A 25,225-nucleotide genomic window follows, 5' to 3' on the forward strand; every position below is an offset into this window, starting at 1 on the left:
AAACTGTGACAGACAGACACTCAGATGGACAGACCGACAAAGTTTTGAAATAATATATGGCAGAATCAAACAATGCTTCGATATTTAATAATCTTCAGTAATCAATGCTATTCTACAGATGTACAGATATTTTCCTGCAATATTTCATCATGTTGGCACAACTCTGCAAGTTACATGTACAGACAATGTTTGACTTCCAGCAAATGTTACCCAAACATGTATTAAATGCATATTTGTGAATCCACATGAACATAATCATACTAAAGATAGTCCCTTCACATATGGCATAAGAAAAGTTGCAAAATCTACGAATCTACAATGTTCTTTCAATATCAGTTTCACTGCTAAACCAAACACATTTAGACACACACACATGCAGGCACTCACGCACAGACAGACAAGACAGACATACAGAAGCACAACTCAACATTCTTCAAACATAAGGCAAAAAAAGGGAGAGAAAACAAACACAGAAAAATTCCACTTTTTCATAGAAGTGATACGGAAACAGCTGAAAATTTAGACTTTTTAACACAGCCATGTTTCAAGATCAAGTCTGAGATTATGCGCATATTTTCATTCCTAGCACATTTAATCAATTTGGCAAATGTATTTTTGTTAAAATGCCCTGTAGGTGCTGCCTGAAAGTGAAAGATACCTTCCTCCCTGAATAACCTTCTAGTTATAGTGACAATTTCACAATGACACAGGTGTCACCTAGGCAATGAATTCAGGACACAAAAAAGTCCAACTCTGCACAAGAAGCTGTTGGGTTGTAGATTTCTGATATGTGTTTCATTTGAAGGTTTCCCTTATCCCTTGTAAAGACGAAGGTCTGGATATTTACAAGATGATTTACACCGAAAGGACGGAAGGAAAGTATCTTTAAAAGCCCTCTTAATTCCTGCTTCTCCCTTCACTTTCCTAAAACGTACAAAACCAATTATTTCAGTTCCAACTACACAAACTGACACAAGTAGCATGCACTGAAATCACGCACAACAGTTGCTGCGGTTGGCACAACGCTATTCTCTTCTTTACTCAGCGTCTACAGAGGCAGAGGAGAGGGGCTTCAGAAGAAGCTGCTGTTCGGCCGGGCTTCGAACCCCTTGCTTGATGACTGCGCAGTCCTGAAGACTTGTGGTCACTTTTTTCATCAGTTGGGCGATCATCTTGTTGCTTTCCGCCTGCAAAGGAAAGAATGCCATCGTTGGAAACTCTAGAAATGCTGTTAAAATGTGACACATGCATGATAGTACAAACACTTAACCAGCATATTGCAAAAGAGATATTGTGAGGTTTGTTGCAGTGAAATAGACTGAATGCACGCCAAAAATCAGCTAGCTTGGCAATTTAAAAGAGAAGAAGACTTTCTTAACACTAACAGACACAAAATTAAATATTTAAACTAAAGTCTTCTACACAGTAAACACGTAACAGTTATTAATTAAAAAAACAAGAGCAAATTCTGTCTTCTTATTTTCCTATCATCTTTGAATATGTTTTTGTTTAATTGAATAATGTGGATGATGCATATGGAACTAAACCTGGATCTCAGATCTGATCAGAAAAAAAAATCTTATTTGAATTGTTTACAAAAAAACCCACCATACCAGCCATTCACTCTCTGTTCATGGCCTTTGTCAATTTACCCCCCTTTTACCACTCAGACATCATTTTCTGATTTTTGGAGGTCTTAAATGGGGGGTTTCACAGTATTACTCCTGAATTCAACAAGAGGAATTTTGAGGACAGACAAAATCCAAGGTATTGGAATTTTCAAACAGTAATTTTTTGACAGCATGGACAGTTCAATAAATAGCCCAAAAAAATCCTCTGGGGAAGGCATTGCACTGTTTTGCCAATCTATATTCTTATTTGCTCACCTCTGCTGATTTCCTGTGCCCCTTGATGACAAACTTGACATTGGCGCCCTTGGTCAGCACGTCCTTGGCCTGGCGAACTTTGATGTCAAGGTCATGGTCAGTGATGTTTGACATGATGCGGAACTCCTTCTCCTTCACTTTGTCGCTTTTCTTCTCCGCTCGCTGTCGTTTGCTCTCCTCCACAAGCTCCTGACCCGACATCAGCCTGAACGATCGCAGACGATCCGCGTTGAGTCCTGAATCCACCAGCCTGAGGTTGCTCTTCCTCGCCAGGTCTTCTGCTGCTTGAACCGTCATCTGTCCCACCAGCATCTCCCTCTGGTCAAACACCTGGCACACCTCATCACGCTTACTAGGTCTGCTTTTGGGGTATTTCTTCTCCGCATACATAGCATTACAGTTTGAAAAATGTTTCACCACAGAGAAGGAAAGGCCATGATATTTTGTATGGGTGTGCTCTGATGGTGTCCGAGAGGTTATTCTGGACATGTGAAAGAGGCAAGACAGCAGCATTCTGGGAAGGAGAGCTGAGATGTGTCTGTGTGTGGACATCAAGACGCTATGTGCGCTCAAGACGCAAAGGCGAGGAAGTTGCTGGATCATCTTTGTTGTCGACAAGCGTCCACCTGTTGACAGTCAGACCCAAAATCAAAATACTGCCTGTATAACCAAATACTGCCTGCATAACCAATCTGAAATGAATACATCACAATGCCTTCTTTTCTATTACTGCATATCTGATGGATTTTAATGCTGTGCTTTAACCTTCACTGTGCTTCCTGGGTCTTGAACGACCCAGAGCCTCACGAAACCGTCTGTATATCTCTAAAACTATTTGGATTTTTTTTATTAAGATTTCATGTCGACCACTTTCTGAAGGATTATTTTAGTAAACAAACAAATAGATGATGACTTAATTTGAACTGGGCTGTCCGGATGATGTGGCCGACCCATATGGAATTTAAGAACGAATTTATACTGTTCAAAAAAAGAAACGCATAGTTGCTACTTGCCAAATTTGTTTTATTTTTCTAAAAAATTAACAGAAAATCCAATATTTAGATTATTTGTTTGAAATTTGGTATGGACACAGTTGAATGCACACACAGTTCATTTGCATCTTCAAATCAATCAGTCAATCAATACGATTGGGTGCCGAGGCTGTCAAGTCAGTAGGGGGTGTGACTGTCTTGAGCAGCAACAACTGCCCGGCACCTTCTGGGCATGGACTGGATCAGATGCCGGATATCTTGCTGTGGGATGGTGTCCCACTCCTCCTGAAGTGCCTGCAATAGATCGCGGTGATTTGCCGGCGCTTCTTCTCGCCTGCGCACACGTCTGTCCAATTCATCCCAGAGGTGTTCTATCGGGTTCATGTCTGGCGACATGGATGGCCAGGGAAGCACCTGGACATGGTGGTCGGTGAGGAACTGGGTGGTGAGTCGTGCTGTGTGCGGGCGAGCGTTGTCCTGCTGGAATATGGCATCCTGGTCAGCCAGAAGAGGAAGGGCGTGTGGGCGCAGAATTTCCTCCACGTATCGCTGGGCAGTTATGCGCCCTTGGACGTGCACCAGGGTGCTCCTTCCAGCGGTATTGATCGCCCCCCACACCATGACGCCTCCACCACCATGAACGGGTGCCTAATCCACACAGTTGGGCGCGTAACGTTCGTTTACTCTCCGGTAGACCCTCCTCCGACCATCATGTCGCTGGAGCAGGAAGTAGGACTCGTCGCTGAACCACACGTGTCTCCAGTGATTCCGGACGGTCCAGCGAAGGTGCTGGTTGCCCCACTGCACTCGGTTCTGGCGATGGCGGCGGGTGAGGACAGCTCCTCTGTGAGGTCTGCGAGCTCTCAAACTAGCTTCATGCAGGCGGTTCCGCACGGTCTGGTCCGATAATCGGTGTGGCCCGGGGAGAGCCTGGACAGAAGATGAGGCCGACAGGAAACGATTCCGGAGGTGGCGGAGCCGTATGAAGCGGTCGTGAGCAGCAGTTGTCGCCCTTGGTCTTCCCGCTCGTGGCAAGTCAGCAACGGAGCCAGTGGCTTGAAACCTGACCCACAGTCTACTGATGGTGCTCTGGGACACGTGGAAGTGCCTGGCGATTGCACTTTGACTTTGGCCTGCTTGTAAACGACCCAATGCAATTTGGCGGTCTTCTCTGCTCAATCGGGCCATCTTTCGTCGCTGAATTGTCGTCTGATTTCTTTGTGGCGAACAATCCGCTTTTATGGGTTTTGGAAGACATGGTGAGAGCTCAATATTCCCCGAGTTTCACGAGATTACACTGAAGCATGACGAATGGTCATGCCAAATGAGCAATTTTGACATTGTAGCCACTGATAACGCATGCGTCACGTGCAGAGCTCACTTGTGGCAATGGACGAAAGGTCGACGACCAGATAAACATTTTCTGCAGTTTGGTGGATATCCTTGTAGCCATATAATTAAATTAACCAAATATTACAAGCTATGCGTTTCTTTTTTTGAACAGTATACAATGTTAATCCCTATTCAGGTACGACGCATACTCTGCAAAGAGGCGGTAAAGAGTTTATCCAAATTCGTATGGCGTAGGTCGCGTATGACCCATACTTTTTACGTTGAATCCTTCTTTTAAATATGGGTCGTTACGCAACCCACATCATCAGGACTGTGTAGTCCAAAGTGTGATCTGGTGGAGGTTAAGCTAGGGTACATCCCTTCCCATATATATGAATTCAATGATCATGTGAACCACCACAGATCCTGTATGTCAAGGATTTAGTTTTACTTTTAGGCCAAAAAAAAATAGGTCTGTTTACGGTAACCCGACCGACCCTATTTTTTTCGCGCGACCCTAGACTTTTTTTTGGCATTTGGGGGAGAAAAAAAACGTAAAAATATGTTTTTTTGGAAAAAAAATAAAAAAAATAACCCCGACCTACCGACCCTATTTTTTTGGCCTATGTTACCGTAAACAGACCTTTTTTTTTTTTTTGGCCTTACATGAAAGAAGAGCATCTTTCCACTTAGTCACATACATACCCAAAATCAACAATCCGGCTTCTTTCTGATTGAATATATTCATAGGTGTATTTGCTGAGTACAATGATGCAGATGTCGGTAATTATGTAATTAATGAAGGAAGAAAAAAAACACCATTCTGCATTGAAAGCAGCCATGCAGGATAAGGATCAGGATCAGATTCTACCGACTCAGCTATTTCCCCAGACTGTAGATTTTTGCCATGTTAAAGTGGAGTGATCTTTCATTCCAGGTAAAACTCTGGGGACATCTATAGTAATTGACCATAACGTCTACAGGAAAAGAAAAGTATCTTTGAGGACTGGCTCTCTGTTAGTGTTACTTACTTCTAAGCTCACATTTTCTCTTGCTTCAACTTTTCACACATGAATGCAAACCCTGCAGGCCTATGTCTTGCTGGTATGTCTAGATGCGTATAAATGGTGCTGGTGGTTATATACTCAAAAAGCAAGTGAGTGTCCACACAGAGAAAGAGATCAAAAAGGGATAAAGACAGAAAGACTCTGTCTGCCTGAGTTCATGTGAATCTGTGTGTTTTCTGTAGGTCCGTTTATCTTTCTGAGTGTGTCCATTGGACAGAGATGCTCTGAGAGAGAGAGAGGTGAGAGAGAGAAAGAGAGCGATTCTGTTTCGGACCGAGGAATGACAGAACGTTTCATTCCTCGTAAACTAAGCAATGCACCACACAAGAACGATGAGACATTTTGCACAGCAAGGTATAACACGAATTGAAGGTCTAGCATGGGAAACATGATTGTTTTCTTACAAATGTTTACCTCACGAGTTTTTTTCTGTCCTCTGCGTATTTTCCTTACCAAGGGAAGTAACTCTACAAGAAGCATGGTTGTAGGTCATCGTCTTCAAAGACTACCTCCTCCTTGCATCAGTTTCTTTTGTTTGTTCGTTCATGGGCTGAAACTCCCACGGCTTTTACGTGTATGACCGTTTTTACCCCGCCATTTAGGCAGCCATACGCCGCTTTCGGAGGAAGCATGCTGGGTATTTTCGTGTTTCTATAACCCACCGAACTCTGACATGGATTACAAGATCTTTTTCGTGCGCACTTGGTCTTGTGCTTGCGTGTACACACGGGGGTGTTCGGACACCGAGGAGAGTCTACACACAAAGTTGACTCTGAGAAATAAATCTCTCGCCGAACGTGGGGACGAACTCACGCTGACAGCGGCCAACTGGATACAAATCCAGCGCGCTACCGACTGAGCTACATCCCCGCCCTTGCATCAGTTTCAAATCAAATGGTAGTTGACCCCAAGAGAAGCGTAGCTGTTGGATCATCACAGAAGATCTACTAGGACGATGTTAATCCATATAAGCAAGCCAAAGAACATTCAGTTGTCGTGAAAATAATAGACGGATTGAGCTCCAAACTTAAGCATAATTAATTAATTTAACACGCTAAATTTCAAGATTACCACCTTCTTGCATGTTATCTCGTTAGAACTTCCACCAGAAGCATCGTCTAAAACGACTACCTCATCAAGTGCTTGCATGTTTTATTGATGGCCGCAGGAGCGGTCATCTCAGTATTGGAATGCATTCGGAGAGGTGACATGTCTCGTTTTGTTACCGTTCTCACGAGCAGGCATGGGAATTGAAAATTGTAAAAAAGGCTGAAAATGTATAACTGAAGACGCGAAGGGTCAATTAAGTTGACGGCGCCTAGCCTTACTAACTCAACTCAACTCAACTCAAATTTATTAATCCATAAGGAAATTATGTTGTAACAATACTCATTTCCAATCAAAAGAATAAGAATGCATACTAAACACAGTCTCACTAACGCAAACAGTCATCCGTCAAGTCAAGTCTGCCAACCGGCTCACAACTCACTCACACAACAACAGCAACAGCAATACAAATTAACAAAAACCATAATTCCAATAACAAAAAGACGTCCAAGAGTCCACCTCCACATCCACGCACACACAAGGTTTACAAAGCACCACATGTCGACTAGAACACCGCACATTAATTTTGGGCTACGGTAATACAGTTACTAAAAATACATACATTACAGATAACCCAGCAACAGAGTACAGTAATAATTATGACAGAGAAACATGATAGAGGCCTCTAACATGTGATTGGTTGAAAGCATGGATAGCTCTGGGAACAAAAGAATTGCGGAAACGTGACGTTCTAGCAACCATAGCCCTCAGTCTACCACTCCTGTCACTGCGTCGAGAGTCAAATTCAGGTTTCAGTGGGTGTGTCTCGTCAGCCAAAATTGAGGTCAGTCGGTCAGTCAGTCGTCTCTGGCAAACTGATTCAATGGTCTCTTGCTTCCTGCCTACAACAGATCCAGCCTTCTTGACTAGCTTTTCTAGCCTGTCACTATCCTGTGTACTAAGGTTACCCCCCCCCCCCAGCACACACATGCATATGTCAACATGCTACCAACAGTGGACAGATAGAACATTTGCAGGATGTCATTACGAACAGAGAACGATCTAAGCTTCCTTAGACAGTACATGCGCGTGTGCGCTTTCTTCAAGATTTGGTCAGTGTTGGCATGCCAAGACAGCTTGTTGTCGATCACTACACCTAGGTAGCGATAGCTTTCAACCTGTTCGACTTCAACACCAGCTATCACGATAGGCTTGTGTGCTACCTTTTTTCTTCTAGTGTCAAAAATCATTTCTTTAGTTTTTCCTGTGTTCAAGTCCAGGTAATTCTCGTCGCACCAGTCCACAAAGCTGCTAACTTCTTGTCTGTAGTGTGTGTCATTGTCGTCAGTAATCTGTCCTGTAAGTCCAGTATCGTCAGCAAATTTGTCGATGAAGCACGACCCGTGAGAACTCCTGCAGTCAGCAGTATACAGGGAGAACAGAAAAGGTGACAATACTGTTCCCTGCGGAGCTCCTGTGTTGGTATTCAGTACACTAGATAGCGCGGTCTGCGGAGCACCGGTGTTTGTGTTCGGGCCATTAGATGGTACTGTACCAGCCCTAACAAACTGGGGTCGGTTGGTCAGATAGTCTGTGACCCACAATACAGTTGGAACGCTAATTTTCATCTTCAGTAGCTTTTCAGAAAGAAGGTGAGGCTGTATCGTATTGAACGCGCTAGAAAAGTCAAAAAACATCAGTCTAACACATGCTCCAGGTTTATCCAGATGAGAATAGATACTGTGCAACACATGTAAAACGGCATCCTCAACACTTCTACCCTTTCTATAGGCAAACTGCCACGGATCCATAAACTCCGCGGTAAGCACCTGAAGCTTCACTAATACTAGTCGCTCAAGAACCTTCATGACAGCAGAAGTCAATGCTACAGGTCGCAGGTCGTTCATCACTTTGACCGGGGTTTTCTTTGGAACTGGGACGATGCAAGATGTTTTCCAAAGGGAAGGGATTTTTGACTGTGACAGAGACATGTTGAAAATCACAGTGAGAATTGAGCAAAGCTGCTCAGCACAAAAATGTAGGACTTTTGGTGTAATACCATCCGGGCCTGCTGCCTTCTTAGCATTAGACTTCTTTCAAGAGCTGTTTCACAACATCCTCCTCAGTCCTCCGGGGGGCATATGCCCCCCCCCCCCCCCCCCGGAAAAAAATTTCTCCAAAGAACCCAGATGGTGCAATCTGGTGTCATCTGAGCTCCAAGTTTGCCATTAAATTCTGTTTTTAGAATCCGAGTTTTTAGTACCAATTTTTGCTTTTTTGAAGAAAAAATATATACATGTGGTTTAAATTTGTTAAAAAATTGATCTGTTGAGACAAACAGGAAAATGTAACTTGTAACACAATCTGTGCAATCTGGTTTACTTTCAAACATAAAAGTTTAAGTAACTGAGGCGGGCGGTAGCAGTGCGTGAAGTACGGAAAGTTTTCGCGGGCTTTTGCGCAAAGGCAAAAGTAACCGGTGCTTTTTTTGTGTGCCTCCCCCCTTTATTTTTTCGGTGGACACTTTTGCTTTTTCGGCAGAACAAAAAAAAAAATTCGGAGGACAATTCCCATGCCTGCACGAGATCAGTTACATGTTTTTTTTTCTCTCTCTCTCTCTCTCTCTCTCTCTCTCTCTCTCTCTCTCTCTTCATCCGCATGGAAAGCGGCTGGTGTTTCGACGATATTATTGTCTGAACACGTGATGCATAATTGAGATTCTACTTCTCTGTACCTTTTACAACATTAACTTTGACGGTGAGCTAAATATTTGCATGAACTACTGGCTTTGGGCCGAGTTTGTGAATTGTTCAGCATCAACTGAATCTCACCAGGGCTGTTCAGCATTAAAGCTGTGGTCTATTTATGACTTTCCGGGGCTACGAGGTTGAAAAATAGGGACAAAATCATGTACAGATTTCTGTGCAGCAAACACTACCCGAAACCCCACCTATACGGCGTGTATGACCTTGAGAGCTTCAGTCAACGCTTGAATTTTGCAGTGGTAACATCCGGTTTGCTCTCGCAGAGCTGAGCATATTCGTCAAGAAGGATCGAGCAGAAAAAATAAACGACTTGGCAGGGATTCGAACTCAAGGAATCGGGGCCTCGAAATGTCGGGGCCGATGTCTTAACCGCCAGGCCACTTCACCAGTATTGTCAAAGATAAAAAATTGATAATGTTATATCATTCTACGCTTGAATTATCATTCATGCGTTGCAAAAACGTAAACATTGACATTAAAATTTGCCTTTATTTGCAAACATGTTTTACAGAATCGCAGTACATGTTTACACCGTCATGCTACACGACATTCGCGCCGTGCAAATAGCTGCGATATCTCTATTTACAACATGCAAGAAAAATGACAAGAACAGTGATTGAATCTCTCCAAAGCTCTGTGCAGTTGAAACCAGACATCAAAGAAATAGTTATACATGTATTCACTTCTGAACAATGGGCGGATAGAGATATAAATCATGCTGCTTCAAGAATAACATAACATGAATTCATATCAATGTTTTTCCTTCTTTTTATCAATTGGCGCAGTAGCCTAGTGGTTAGGACATGAGACACGAAGTCTCGAGGTCGAGAGGTCGAATCTTCGCCGGGGCAATTATTTTTTCCCCTTGATCTCTCTTGAAGATAAATTATGATCAGTCTTGAGAGAGCAAACCGGATGTTATCCCTGCAAAATTCAAGCGTTGACTGAAGCTCTCAAGGTCATACACGCCGTATAGGTGGGGTTTCGGGTAGCGTTTGCTGTACAGAATTCTGTACATGATTGTTTCCCTATTTTTCAACCTCGTAGCCCCGGAAAGTCATAAATAGACCACAGCTTTAACTGCTTTTAACCTTGTGTCTCCTTGTTTTCTGTGAACATTTTGCTCATCTTGCATTTAAGCTTATATTATCTAGTATCCCGTTGTTTGTTGTGGGATTTGCTTTACCTTGTTCGGAATTACCCTTCATTTTTAAGCAACAATTTGTTTCTTTATTTTTGATTGCATGCCGGCCTTTGTGTGCTGCTATCTCATTCTGTATCATCCTGTTCTAAATAGCAACTATAATTACTCTGATTTATCCCGGGAGTGTAAGTGGTGAATGCCACTTAATCCGAATCGTGTGACGCTTTGTCGTGTAGGCCTAAAGTGAAAGCTTGTGTGTCTGAATGTGCATTGTCAGCGCTCGCTTTGTGTTGTGGGAATCTTGACATTTACTTGGAGAAATCAAGGCTTGTGCGTTTATGATATACTAGAACTGTTGTCTTGACTGCTCCGGATACTCATATTTCCGGATTTTGCTTGCTTTATTATTTACTGCTGTTTGTTACAATATTGCACTTCGTCCTAATGTTAACAACATCAAACACTCAGTGTTCTCCGTATAGGGCATGTAAGTATTTATCATTTAGTCAACAAAGTACATGATGTCTGTGTATTGCTAAACCAGCAACCAGAGCTGGTACAGCTCTTCGGTGTAAGTGAAACGCGTCTAGATTCGCGTATCTCAGACAGCCGGCCTTGTTAACATTCCGAATTATTCGGTTTTACGACGGGACAATGCAGGAGTAAGCCAAACAGGCATCGCTCTTTATGTTCATCAGTCCATTGCTGGGATTGTCAAACGTAGAACTGATCTTGAAGATGAAAATGTTGAATGTATGTGGTTGGAACTAAAACATGACAAATCCTCTCCCTTGCTTATTGGCTATGTGTATCGTAACCATGCTGAAACGTCAAGGTGGATTGATGATTTTGTTTCTATGATGGACAGAGTGAAGGCTCGTGACGAGAATGTTGTATTGCTTGGCGATTTTAACATTAACCTACTCAGGCCTCAAACAACGTGGTGCTCAACCACTGCTCTGTTTGGTCTTCATCAGCTGGTTAAAACCCCTACAAGAGAAACAAATACTTCCTCAACCCTGATTGATCATATTTACACTGATAGTAAGAATATCGTTGCAAATGCGCAAGTAGTGCATTCCAGTTTTAGTGACCATCATTCTGTTTTTTGCTCGATTTCTCTTAGATTGCCAAAATCACGTCATAAAGGCCACACAACAATCGAATACAGAAGTTTCAAGTATTTTGATGAATCTGCCTTTTTCTTTGACCTTAACCAAGCCCCATTTTATAGTGTATTCAATTGCAGTGACACAGAGGGCGCTTGCAATATTTTTACCATATTTTGTGTTCAATAATTGATAAACACGCACCACTACGTCAGCATAGAATGAAACATCCCCAGCTCCCCCCTTGGTTAACCTCAGACATTATCGAGGCTATCGCGATGCGTGATTATTTTAAAGAGCGCAACATGAAAACAGAGTATAAACAGTGAGACAAGCAAAGGCAGAATATTTTAATAAACTGATTTCTGAGAAAAAAAAGGATACAGCTACAATCTGGCGAGCAGTGAATGAAATTCTTGATAAATTTAGGAAGGGATCAACCAATTCTCAGTCACAAATATCTCCAAATGATTTTAACAAACACTTCATTTCGCTAGCAGACAACCTAAAATCTTGTCTCAATCAGAATGATTCCCTTGATACGGATGATTGTAAAAAACATTCTGTGGACAAAAGTTGACTCAAACTGACACGTTTTCTATTCCTCCAATCTCAGTGCACGAGGTAGGAAAACTGGTAGAACAAATGGCGAATAAGAAGTCAATGGGTCCAGACAAGATTCCAGTCAAGTTGCTAAAACTTGCTTTACCATACATTTATGTTAATAACCTAAGCATACAACAAAACGTGTTCCCTTCTATTTTAAAGTGTGCAAAGGTATTTTGTTTGTTTGTTTGTTTGCTTAACGCCCAGCCGACCACGAAGGGCCATATCAGGGCGGTGCTGCTTTGACATATAACGTACGCCACACACAAGACAGAAGTCGCAGCACAGGCTTCATGTCTCACCCAGTCACATTATTCTGACACCGGACCAACCAGTCCTAGCACTAACCCCATAATGCCAGACGCCACTAGATTGCCAATTTTAAAGTCTTAGGTATGACCCGGCCGGGGTTCGAACCCACGACCTCCCGATCACAGGGCGGACGCCTTACCACTAGGCCAACCGTGCCGGTGCAAAGGTATTACCACTTCCCAAAAATAAGGATCTTACAGACCCAAACAACTTTAGACCTATTTCCCTCTTCTTCTTTTCGATCGCCGATCACACTTGGAGTCCAGATCTTGAGATATAATTAGTGGTCCTCTGCAGCGCAGCCACTGGCCCGTACAGCTTGTTGTGCAGGGACTCCGGCAATGGCCAGATTTCCTCCCTCAGCACCTGGTGGCTCCTGCAGTCTCGTAGGATGTGGGCCGTGTCCTGCTCTGCTTCTCCACAAGAACACATGGGGGAGGGCACAACATGCAGCTTCCCGTGGAGATGCTGGTTAAGTCTGTTGTGTCCCGTTCTCAGGCGGAAGATGACCACCTGCTGTGATCTGGATAGCAGGTGGTAGCTGTCCTGTGGCTGGGGCGTCCTGTGCAGAGACTTAATGATGGTCTTCATCTCTGTCAGGCTCACAGGGTTGTTCTCTTGCTCATCTTCTGCTCCCAGCTTTGCCATCCTGTCCGCCTCTTCGTTTCCTTGTACACCACAGTGGGAGGGGATCCATTGCAGTACTGTCCTCAGGCTCTTGATGTTGTGTAGAGCGTGTTCCAGCTGAGGCAGTTTGCTACTGGTCATTGCTTGGAGTACTGACAGAGCGTCAGTCAGGAAGACCAACGACAGAGTCAACCATGACAACCAGGTGATGGTGTATGCTGCATGGATCAGTGCTTGTACCTCAGCTCTGTAGTTTGTACAGTGGAGGCCTGTTGGTATACCCTCTGCTTGCCTCTCTCCACTGGGGTACTGGACATACACCCCCGCTCCTCCATTTTTGACGGCCTCTGTGGCTGACCCATCAGTATACACCCGTATCCATGCTTCTTGGGGGTACCTTTCTTCAAGCATGGCAAGAGTCAGGGCTTTTTTCGTCGCATTGCTCTGCTCGTCCTTTGTTGTGAGGTAGGGGACACTGGTCTGTATGTCCAGGTTTCCTTGTCTGTCTTCCCAGGGTGGGGCGTCAAGGGAGAAAGATGGTGGCTCCACTAGCTCTGGCATCTCTGTCTGATGTTTCTTCTGACCTATTTCCCTCTTACCTGTTCTATCTAAACCCTTAACAAAGCACATACAAAAACACCCACTGGCATATATGGAACAAATGAATCTGCTTCTTTCTTTATTTATTTGGTGTTTTATGTCGTTTTCAACCACGAAGGTTATATCGCGACGGGGGAAGGGGGGAGATGGGATAGAGCCACTTGTCAATTGTTTCTTGTTCACAAAAGCACTAATCAAAAATTTGCTCCAGGGGCTTGCAACGTAGTACAATATATTACCTTACTGGGAGAATGCAAGTTTCCAGTACAAAGGACTTAACATTTCTTACATACTGCTTGACTAAAATCTTTGCAAAAATTGGCTATATTCTATACAAGAAACACTTAACAAGGGTAAAAGGAGAAACAGAATCGTTAGTCGCCTCTTACCACATGCTGGAGAACATCGGGTAAATTCTTTCTCTTCCCAACCAATATGGGACTCCCTCTAACCCGCGGGGAGTAAATAAATCAATGCAAAATGGAAAACAATATGAACAGAATCAATAACCCTAATCCTTATTTTCACAACCATAACATAAAAATTCAAATTAACTACTCAAGGTAAAGGGATAAAATTGTAAATGTTGTATACATATATTTTTTCAGCATTTTGTCTTCATTTTTTTCCTGAATGTACATATCCTTTTAGATGGGGAAAAAAAGAACAGTAGCAACCAGAATTATACAGATTAATTCTTTCAACAGAGTTGCATGCATTTTTCGATTTTTAACTCCAAACATGATTTCATGCACAGTTAACTTTATCTGTTTATCATAACATAATGTTTGTGGGGTAAATATTGTGAAGTAATTTCCATTGTAATACTCGTAGCCTTGTCTCTTTAACCAATTCAAAACTCATCAGCCAATCTTTCTTATCAATTTCATAATTAAATTTCCTCCTCCAAAATCCAATTGCACACGGTTCAACAAGTTTCATGCTTACTAATTCTTTTCTGAACTGTTGTGCGTTGTGTACTTTCTTACCACGATAAGAGGGGATATCCATCAAATCAATTTCTTCCTTTGTTAGTTAGTTAGTTAGCTATTGCTTTTCGGGTCCAGCGGACCATAATAGGCCAAATCAGGACCCCACAAGTTAATCATTACACATTTTTAGATTAAAACAGTTCTAATACATAAAATCCGTAACGTCACCCGAAGGCAACAAAAAGGTCAAAGCAAGACCCTATATGTCAAATAAATTAGGTAGTTTTAAAATTCAAATCTTAAGATAAAGACCAGACTCCTTTAAAAACCCAAAAAGAGCTGTAGAGCTGACCTCTGTAAAAATACTTTTCAAGCTCGAGGTGCCAAAATACTTTTCTCGTTGATCATACAGATCAGCACACTCGGTGATAAAATGACTCACAGTAAATCCAGTATCACATGCGTAGCACCATGGTGCCTCTTCTCTTTTAAGCAGATGAACATGAGAGTGAGATAAGTGTGACCAGTATGTAACCTGGCCAAAACACTTTCTTCTTTTCTATTTGAAGCCACTAAAGGAAGTGGCTTTAACAGGTCAGGAAGAGTTTTATACAATTTGTTTTCCGTGCAGGTAGACCAACGGTCTTGCCAGAGTTTTAAGCTGTAACAAAGGGTGTTTCGACGTAAGTCAGTAAAAGGAACAGACTGCTCAGGGAGACAAGGAACCGCCAAATCTAGAGCATCCTTTGCTGCCTTGTCAGCAACCTCGTTGCCGTGTATGCCCATATGACTGGGCGCCCACAAAAAATTGATAATCTTGCCTTCAGAAATAAGTTTAGTGTGAAGGTCGTGAATGTCGACTAAAAAAGGATGAGTAAACTTTCTGGTGGATATCGCTTCAAGAGCTGAAAGCGAATCAGTTACAATCAAAAAAGACTGATGTCTGGATTGATAAATTAATTTTAATGCAAAGATGATGGCCCTAAGTTCCGCCGAATACACCGACGAACCATTAGGGAGCCGGAGTTAAAGTGGTTGATGTAATTTCTTGTTAGAAACTGCTGCCGCAGCAGCTGAATCGTCTTTGAGAGAGCTGTCAGTAAAAATAAATTCATACTCTGTGTACTTTGAGCACTGCTCAAGAAACAGCTGCCTAAAGACAGAGTCCGATGTTTCATTCTTCTTGAAAGAAGTTAAGGAAAAATTGACGGTTGGGTTTTCTAACTGCCAGGGTGGAGTGTTTGTTGTCAAAGGATCGTCACAGATTTCTTCCTTTCCGTGCATCATCTTATTCAATAACATTTACAACAACAGCAGCACGAACCATGTTATATTCCAAAATTCTCTGTGGGGATTTTCCTAAAACATCACAAATGAACGGTTCCATATCTTTTGAGCGCCAACATTTGAGCGCCAACATTTGAGCGCCGCAACATTACAGCGCCGCACGTACAGCGCCGCACATTACGGCACCGCACATTACAACGACGCACATTTGAGCGCCGGGTCGAGTATATGTATCACGAAAGACGTGAGTGTGTGCTTAGAGTTATTGTAGTCTGCAGCATAAGATAAGATAAGCGCCTTATAAATAACCTTATTATTATTATTATTATTATTATTATTATTATATGGGATGTCACACGTACGGAATAGGCGATGTGAACTGTTGTCGCACAGCTAAGGAGCAGAGTACGCTCGTACAGAAAAGAACTCACACACACACACACACACTGTAACCTGCGTGAGAATGAACTCACACATCGATGTCACTCACACGTACGGAATAGGCGATGTGAATTGCTGTCGCACAGCTAAGGAGCAGAGCACTGTATTAGTTTCAACCACAGCACTTGTACTGAGACTAGCGGTAAGATGGCAGAAACGTACCTGAGCAAAAGAAATAAAGAAAAATTGACTGTTGGCGGTTATGCATTCCGCTTTGACAAGAGGAGCTCGAATGATCCCGAATTGCTCTTTTGGAGATGCGACCAAAAACTCTGCAAAGCCAAGATACATACAAGGAATGGGGAGGTAGTACACGAGATCGGAGACCATCAGCATGCCCCAAATCTTCCAAAAGTGGAGGCTGACAAGGCCTTAAATCGCATGAAGTCCCAAGCACACACAACGCGGGATGCCACTCGTCAAATTCTGGCGGATGTCCACGACGGATTATCTCAAGCTACAGTGCTAAGTCTTCCCAGCAAGTTTTCCATGACAAGGTCTATTCAACGACAGCGGCAACGCAACAACTTGCCCAGGTTACCAGCCACGCTTGCAGAACTTGGTCAAATCCCAGAGGACATGAAGGTGAGTGTGTGTGTGTTTGTGTGTGTGTTTGTGTGTGTGCGTGTGTAAGCTGTGTGCCAGTACAGGCATGTGCGCGCTCTCTCCCCCTCTCTCTCTCTCTCTCTCTCTCTCTCTTTCTCTCTCTCTCTCTCACACACACACACACACACACACACTCACACACACATATATATATACACACAGACACATACACACACTTAGCATATTTTTTTTATATGTGTGGCAGGTTCTCACAGACGGAACTACTTTCCTGGCGTACGACTCTGGTCGAGGAGCGGACAGGATTCTTCTTTTCGCCACACCTGATGGTCTTCGGTTGTTGTTTGAGCAGAAAGACTGGTTCGCAGATGGGACATTCAAGGTGGCCCCGGGGTACTTTACTCAGGTGTATTCGATTCACATGCTTTACATGGGATCGACAATTCCTGTTGTTTTTGCCCTGCTTCCAAGTAAGTCACGTGCCACATATGATAGACTTCTCCAAGCTTTGGTTACGCTGAGACCAGGCATTGCGCCAAGCACGTTGATGGCCGACTTCGAAAGAGCCGCGGTTTCAGCGTTCGATGAAACTTTCCCTGGATTACAGCTGACGGATTGTCACTTCCATCTGGCACAGAATGTCTGGCGACACATCCAAGACCATGGACTCGCAACTGTGTACAGAGATGAGGAAGAGTTTGCAAAATTGATGAGAATGCTGCCAGCTCTCGCCTACCTTCCTCCTGCAGACGTTGAGAATGCATTCGAAACTGTGTTTGACCCCACATCGGCTTTCTGGGACGCACGTGCCCAACCGATCATAGATTATTTCGAGGACACATACATTGGACGTCCTCGACGTCGTGGACCACGCCATCAACCGATGTTTGCTGTGCAGATGTGGAACCTTCACGAAAGGACCCTGACGGACAATGCTAAGTCCAACAACAGCGTTGAAGGGTTTCACAACGCCTTCCAGGGCCTCCTCGGGGCGCATTCACCGAGCCTGTGGTGGCTTATCGCTGCGCTCAAGAAAGAACAGATCCTTGTGCAGGCCGACATCACCCGCCTTCTGGCAGGCCAGGCTCCCGCCCCCAGGCGCCGGAAGTACAGAGACCTGCAGGTGCGTGCCAAACGGATCATTGTGCAATACAATGCTGGCCAGCGTGGCTTGATCGACACAATGGAAGGTCTGGCCTTCACCTTCATGTTTTAGATCATTTAAGTGCTTTTAGTCATCCCGGTGATTTTAATGTGCCAGCGCGCCCGTTGTTCATGTTCGGTCGTCAATAAAAGTATGCAAATTTGTGTTCTCCCTGGTGTGTGTGTGTGTGTGTGTTTGTGTGTGTGCGTGTGTGTGTGTATGTGTGTGTGTGTGAGAGTGTGTGTGTGTGTGTGTGTGTGAGTGTGTGTGTGTGTGTGTTACAGACTACACCATAAACATAAACACCATCACACATAAACAAACAAACACGCAAAATAACGGATCAAATAACGACTATTTAGAAAACAGCACACAATGACACCTACGGCGCTCAAATGTCCGGCGCTGTAAAGTGCGGCGCTCAAATGTGCGGCGCTCAAAAGTGCGGCGCTAAAATGTGCGGCGCTCAAATGTTGGCGCTCAAATGTTGGCGCTCAAAAGTCGCGTCACCCAAATGAACTGATAGGAAACAAACTCTTTTCTATGTAATACATCATATACGCTAACTTTCTTTCTTTATTTGATGTTTAACGTCGTTTTCAACCACGAAGGTTATATCGCGACGGGGAAAGGGGGGAGAGGGGATAGAGCCACTTGTCCCCGGGAGGCGGATAGGGGAACGGTCTTCAGATATGGAGATCAGCCGCTTGCGGCCGCGGACCAAACTGGCGGTGTTTCCTACCAGGGCGGAGTGGGGTAGCAGGCGGCACTGCTACCCCCTTTGAAATGCTCCATCGTCCATTGACGGGACTCATCTAATGCGATTTGTGGCGCATTAAAACCCTAGCTCCGGGTGGGATCCCGGCAAATCCTCCCCCCTGTGCTCTCAGGGTAGGACGTACGGGCCATGAGCTAAGGGTGAGGTAACCCCGACAGAAAACCCCGAATGCTGAAGACGGAGGACCCGGGCCGCACGGCGCATTCTAACAAACCACCGGTACACGCGCTTACGCAAATGTCTCTGCGAACGCCAAGAAGAAGAAGATGTTCTTCAAATACAGCCACACCCATGAAGACTACCGAACCTTGCGTTTGGTTGGGTCTGCAAAGAGAGGGCGCCCCGACCTCACCAAGCCCCTTCCACGACTCTACTCCAACACGCTGCCCATCTCTGGGGCCAAGAAACGTGATCTTCTGTCCCTATGCGCCTCAGAGATCATCCCATCTGAACACCATGCCTTTTATGAGGCCCTGGCTGTTTCTACTTCTGCCAAGGACAAGTTGGCTGAACTGGATGCGAATGAACCTGACCAGGACACGGACTGTTCAAACTCAAGAACCAGTGTGTTCGAGAAAGTTGAATGGCAGGGAGGGGGCTGCATCTATCTAGTGAAAGAAGCAGATGGTGACATTATTCCACAAGTTACTGTAAACCGTTTCATTATTTTCTTGAAAATGAAAGTCGACAAGAGTTCGGTCTGAGAGCGAATTATCACACACACACACACACACACACATACACACACACACACACACACACACACACACACACCCGCGCGTGCACTTGCATTGCTCATAAGGGTAAATTGTGTTCAAGAGTTGTCTGTTTGTTGGTATTGTTACGGTATTATTTGTTTGAAGAATGTTTTCATCGCTTTTTTCCGGTTATGTTTACTTTAGAACTGTTGCTGTGCCAACAGCGAGGCAATCAAAAAAAGGCTTTTAATGCCACGTGTTTGCAGCCTCTTACCATGTGAATTGTGTTAGCCAAATCCCAGTACATCGTATAACTTTTATCCGGGTGGCCATTCAACGCACACACACACACACACACACAAAAACGCGCTCCTGGCAGGTTTCACGGTATTGAGACATTCTATTGACTGCACAATGTGCTCTGATTTCTAACTTGCTGAACCAATTTTCTCAGTGTTTTTTTTTATATGCAATGCACAAATGTGTCATTTTTAATACAATTCTGAACAAAAAAGTCGTTTGAGTTGTTCTTGTTGGCATTTTACGCACATGTGTTTGGTAGCGATCGTGTGAATCCGGACAGACGCCATTTCCTTCTGCATGACAGAAGCCAACCATTGATGTGAAAATTGAAACGAAAAGGCACTCAATTCACACTGAATGGTCATATTTGATAGCAGAGCTGCAATATCTAACCATACAAACAAAAACAAAAGCCCAAATATGAATTTTGCATTACATATTTTGCGCACAAAAAATCGAATCGAGAACTGGAAGCTGTCTGTCCGAAAAACTAAGTCTTCACAGATAAACCAAGTAAGCTTATTTTACCACAAGAAATGATAACATGATTTTATTTTGACATTGAAAACACACCTTTATAGTCTGTACTTCATAGGAAAGCATTTACAATGACCGAAATTTCGCGCCGTGTCCATTTTTTGGAATGTCCGAACGTCGTCTGTCCGGGGTTTCCAACGATCGCTACTTTCACTTTCGTTGTCATTTCCGGGCAATCCTATGCCGTATGTGACATATTACACACTTTTCACAGTTGAGGCCGAAGGCGGGATTTGTGATCATTTTTTTCAGGTGAGATTTTATTGTTTTTGTTGCCTTTTTGTCGAGTAATATGCCGTCTGTCCGCCAACGATCGCTACCACACGATCGCTACCTTTTCATGCTCGATCAGATTTTTAGCTTTTTCAATGATTATAGAAGTTTTATTAACGTTTCCTTTGCAGTTCTGGATCGGTAGGGTAAAGGTATCTAATTCCGACATAAGATCTTGGGGGTACCTAAATCCGACCGATTTTCCCAGTCACATTAATGACGAGGTGCGCACGTCATCACAACAGAAGGAATGCCATTCATACACGGGCCATTCATGAACCGGTTGATGACGCGACTTTACTGGACCAATCGTTTTGTCGCGCCGGAGTTATTTGCGTCATCGGCACCGCGGCGCGAAAATTTGCCTTACAAGTGTCTTCTGCTTCACCAAGTCTTTTAAAGTTTTAACGTAGAGGGGGGAATCGAGACGAGGGTGTGGTGTATTCTGGCCTCTGCTTGTCAACAGGTTTCTCGTTTCTGTTGACAGTAGTGCCAGACACCAGTTTATACTTTTTTTTTAACACAACAACAGCGGGATTTTAGTGGGATTTTTCGAGCGATTTTGTCATGTATAGTTTTTTTTCAAAAACATTGTAATTATTAACAGTATATAAGTATTTGAGGTGGGAACTTTTAGTGCACAAGTCTTGGGGCCTGACAAAACATTGCGTACGTTGTTCTGGCAGGACTACCCTTGGAAGTTTACCGAGTATGGAGACGTTGCCAAATGAAATATCTGATTCATGCTGTGAAACAAAACAATAAATGTGAGAAACACACCACGAATTTTGTGTTGTTTAGTTTTGTAATGCACTGCTTGTTTTACATATTTGAGCTACCATTCTTTCTTTTTTTTTTTAGATCAGTCTTCCTTTTTCGTGTGCAACCAAAAACAACAAATCCCACAACCGTCATAATAACACGAGAAACAGGGTTCTTTTTATGGTCTTCCTCCCATCGTCCTCTAATGATACTGTGCGGGTGCATAATTATCTTGATCATCATTCAGCTGTGCCATTATCGATATGGTGACCCGTCAATGCTTTTTGGTTAAAGCAGGCTGGCAAGTCAAGTTGACCCAAAATATGTTCTTGTTTTGAAATCTCGTTTCTCCCGTATTTTAGACACTCGTGTTAACCCGTGATTTGTAAATATGTAGAAACATTTTACAAATTACGTCGAACCTAAAACCGCGATTTGTAAAAAAGTTAAAATATCGCATTCCACAAAGTCTACATGCTTTTTATTATTATTAATATTTGTTGTTTATAGCCTCTATGCTTGGTGGTGGGCCGGATAAGTAAAACATTACGATTTTCAGCATAACAAAGAAAACAAATCCAGCCTGCCAGTTGTGTGTGTGTGTGTGGGGGGGGGGGCGGTGCGGGGGTGCAATCGCCCATACGGCAAAAGTGTACCCGGGGTCCCGGTAGCTCAGTTGGTAGAGCCCTGGACTTGTGATCGTAGGGTCGCAGGTTCGAATCCATGTTCCACCACCGTGTTACCACTGTGGCACGAAAAAGACGTCGGTCATTCTAAAGAAATGAAAAGAAAAACAAATATAATAGATCCCTTGACTTTGGGGTAGCGCGACTCTGTTGCTGCTTGCTTTCCACTGGGAGGAAGCGACCCGAATTTCTAAGCGATGGGACAATAAAGTAATGAAAAAAAATCAAATCTAATAGATCCCTTGACTTTGGGGTAGCGTGACTCTGTTGCTGCTAGCTTTCCACTGGGAGGAAGCGACCCGAATTTCCCAGCGATGGGACAATAAATAAATGAAAAAAAATCTAATAGATCCCTTGACTTTGGGGTAGCGTGACTCTGTTGCTGCTAGCTTTTCACTGGGAGGAAGCGACCCAAATTTCCCAGCGATGGGACTTTAAAGAAATGAAGAAGAAAATCCAAAAAATCTAATAGATCCCTTCAATTTGGGGTAGCGTGACTCTGTTGCTGCTAGCTTTTCACTGGAGGAAGCGACCCAAATTTCCCAGCGATGGGACTATAAAGAAATGAAGAAGAAGAAAATCTAATAGATCCCTTGACTTTGGAGATGACAAGAAAAAATATCGGGGGCATTTACGTGATTTGTAAAACATTTTACAAATCGCGGCGCCCCGTGATCTGTAAAATGTTCTACATTTTTACAAATCACGGGTTAACAACTAGTCTTTGACACTGACTGGCCGTAAACGTTGGTTCTGCAGCTGATTACATTGTAGTTAATATCGCAAGTAATATAAAAAAAAAACGTGTCACAAACACTTCGCCGCTTTGTCACGTTCCACATGTTTTAATGCAAGTTTAGACAAACCATAACAATACATTTAGCTTTAAAAAAATCCACTAATTTGTTCTGGTTATAAACCCGCCTGCTTCTGCATAAAAAAAACATGCGCCGAAAAGATCCATCTCCGAACATTTCTTTTTGATTCACGAGTTCTGTTGAATCTGTGTCTGATTTTGTCCCACAAAAGCCACGTATGTCGAAATAAGTGTTTTTTGCTGACCATTGCGAGTTAGTTGCAGTCAGAAAGGCTCCAGCCAGAATCCCGTATCTCAAGATACAGGGTTCTGGCAGGGAATGTTGTATGATTCTTAATGCAGTAATGCCAGCCAGAATCTCGTATCTCAAGATACAGGGTTCTGGCAGGGAACGTTCTATGATTCTTACCGCAGTAATGCCAGCCAGAATCCTGTATCTCAAGATACAGGGTTCTGGCAGGGAACGTTCTATGATCCTCACCGAAGTAATGCCAGCCAGAACCCCGTATCTCACTATACAGGGTTTTGGCACGGATGGTTTGTATACAACAAACGATACTTGGTTTCGGCACTGATCAATAAATCGATCCCTTTTTAGTTTTTGGTTCAAACTCAATATTTACATTGAAGAGGAAGTCAATAACTATATTTTGGTGTAAAAAAATTAAAATCACCAAAAAGTCGAGATACTGGGTTCTGGCAGGGAACCCTCGACATTATCTGCAGAAATACCACACTTATTTTCAGTCAAATGATTTTTTTTAAAAGATAGAAGTTTCAAGGAGTAGAAGATGCATTTGGAGACCAGCACCGAGAAGAAATTACAGCATTATGTGTGTCAGGAGTTAATTCAGCTGTCATCCATGATGACAGTGTGTTTGCCGCCATATTCAAATTGAACTGAACCTGGCCATCATCAAAGCACTTGGCATCTGCTCCAAGGTGGTTACAGGTCCATTTTGGAGAGCTCTGGAAGAAAAGGGAACGCTTCAAGATGCAAATGTTGTTTATGCACAACTCCACGATTTCCTTCACGAAGCCCGGGATGATGCCACTGATGTGACGCGGGGGGAACTTGCACCATTCCCCTTGTTAGTCAACAAAGATGCCATTTTTCAAGCGTCATATGTCAGAGGATCCCTTTGACAACATTGTTTGTTCGGTGCTCCAAGTGATCTTCCGAGCTTGGCTGGACCTCCTCACCAAGGCTGCAGGGGACCACTTACCTGGGGGACGCCACTCAGTTGTGGATGAACGTTTGGCTTCAGAAACGGCATCAGTACCTCGACACAACAAGACTTCTGAACGCGTATTTGGGATGCTAGATGCGCTCATTAAGTTCCGGCCTGTGGCATCTACACTCTGTAATGAAACCTTCGTGATGTTCGCTCTCAACAAAACCAGGGAGTGGTTGGACTCGTTTCCCCCTGAAAAGCTGAACGCATACATGGATATAATTATAAAGACCAGGAGGTAGATCGATTGGAGAAAAATACCAACAGCGCCTCAAGGAGATTGAAGAAAAAAGAAAGCAGTCTCTAAACCAGAAAGTACTTGCAAAAGAGAAACAAGTCGCGTAAGGCGAAAATACAATATTTAGTCAAGTAGCTGCCATTTTTCAGCAAGACCGTATGCTCGTAGCATCGTCAGTCCACCGCTCATGGCAAAGGCAGTGAAATTGACAAGAAGAGCGGGGTAGTAGTTGCGCTAAGAAGGATAGCACGCTTTTCTGTACCTCTCTTTGTTTTAACTTTCTGAGCGTGTTTTTAATCCAAACATATCATATCTATATGTTTTTGGAATCAGGAACCGACAAGGAATAAGATGAAAGTGTTTTTAAATTGATTTGGACAATTTAATTTTGATAATAATTTTTATATATTTAATTTTCAGAGCTTGTTTTTAATCCAAATATAACATATTTATATGTTTTTGGAATCAGCAAATGATGGAGAATAAGATAAACGTAAATTTGGATCGTTTTATAAATTTTTATTTTTTTTTACAATTTTCCGATTTTTAATGACCAAAGTCATTAATTAATTTTTAAGCCACCAAGCTGAAATGCAATACCGAACCCCGGGCTTCGTCGAAGATTACTTGACCAAAATTTCAACCAATTTGGTTGAAAAATGAGGGCGTGACAGTGCCGCCTCAACTTTCACGAAAAGCCGGATATGACGTCATCAAAGACATTTATCAAAAAAATGAAAAAAACGTATGGGGATTTCATACCCAGGAACTCTCATGTCAAATTTCATAAAGATCGGTCCAGTAGTTTAGTCTGAATCGCTCTACACACACACACACACGCACACACGCACACACACACACACATACACCACGACCCTCGTTTCGATTCCCCCTCGATGTTAAAATATTTAGTCAAAACTTGACTAAATATAAAAAGAGCAGAATCGAACTGCAGAGAGACTGACAATTGTAGACAACATGTTGTTCTACGGGCTGTGTCAACACCCTCAACAAGTAGACACAATGCTTTCCTCCATTTCCAC

The 25,225-nt window shown here is 43.3% G+C and overlaps 2 protein-coding genes across 3 annotated transcripts in view; both read right to left on the minus strand.

Annotated features, from left to right (window-relative positions):
* The window catches only part of LOC138968860 (uncharacterized), a 510,049-nt gene that overhangs the window by 426,152 nt on the left and 58,672 nt on the right, over positions 1-25,225 (minus strand). The gene's annotated exons all lie outside the window — the stretch shown is intronic.
* LOC138968850 (translation initiation factor IF-3-like) lies at positions 71-6,392 on the minus strand. 2 transcript variants are annotated; one of them, XM_070341511.1, is made up of 3 exons: positions 6,352-6,392; positions 1,887-2,512; positions 71-1,187 (listed from the first exon to the last, which is right to left on the minus strand). In XM_070341511.1, the coding sequence occupies exons 1-3, from the start codon at positions 6,359-6,361 to the stop codon at positions 1,038-1,040; spliced, it is 786 nt and encodes a 261-aa protein (XP_070197612.1). In that variant the 5' UTR covers positions 6,362-6,392; the 3' UTR covers positions 71-1,037. The 2 variants fall into 2 exon arrangements, with proteins under 2 accessions (XP_070197612.1, XP_070197613.1); XM_070341512.1 differs by lacking the exon at positions 6,352-6,392 and adding an exon at positions 5,692-5,752.

The sequence above is a fragment of the Littorina saxatilis genome, linkage group LG6, assembly GCF_037325665.1.
Source record: "Littorina saxatilis isolate snail1 linkage group LG6, US_GU_Lsax_2.0, whole genome shotgun sequence".
In the NCBI taxonomy this organism is placed as follows: Eukaryota; Metazoa; Mollusca; class Gastropoda; order Littorinimorpha; family Littorinidae; genus Littorina; species Littorina saxatilis.

Excerpts from the sequence above, each read along its gene's own strand:
- LOC138968850 (XM_070341511.1), bottom strand. Across the intron at positions 1,188-1,886 it reads GGCACAGGAAATCAGCAGAG|GCGGAAAGCAACAAGATGAT; the intron begins GTGAGCAAATAA and ends TTTCCTTTGCAG.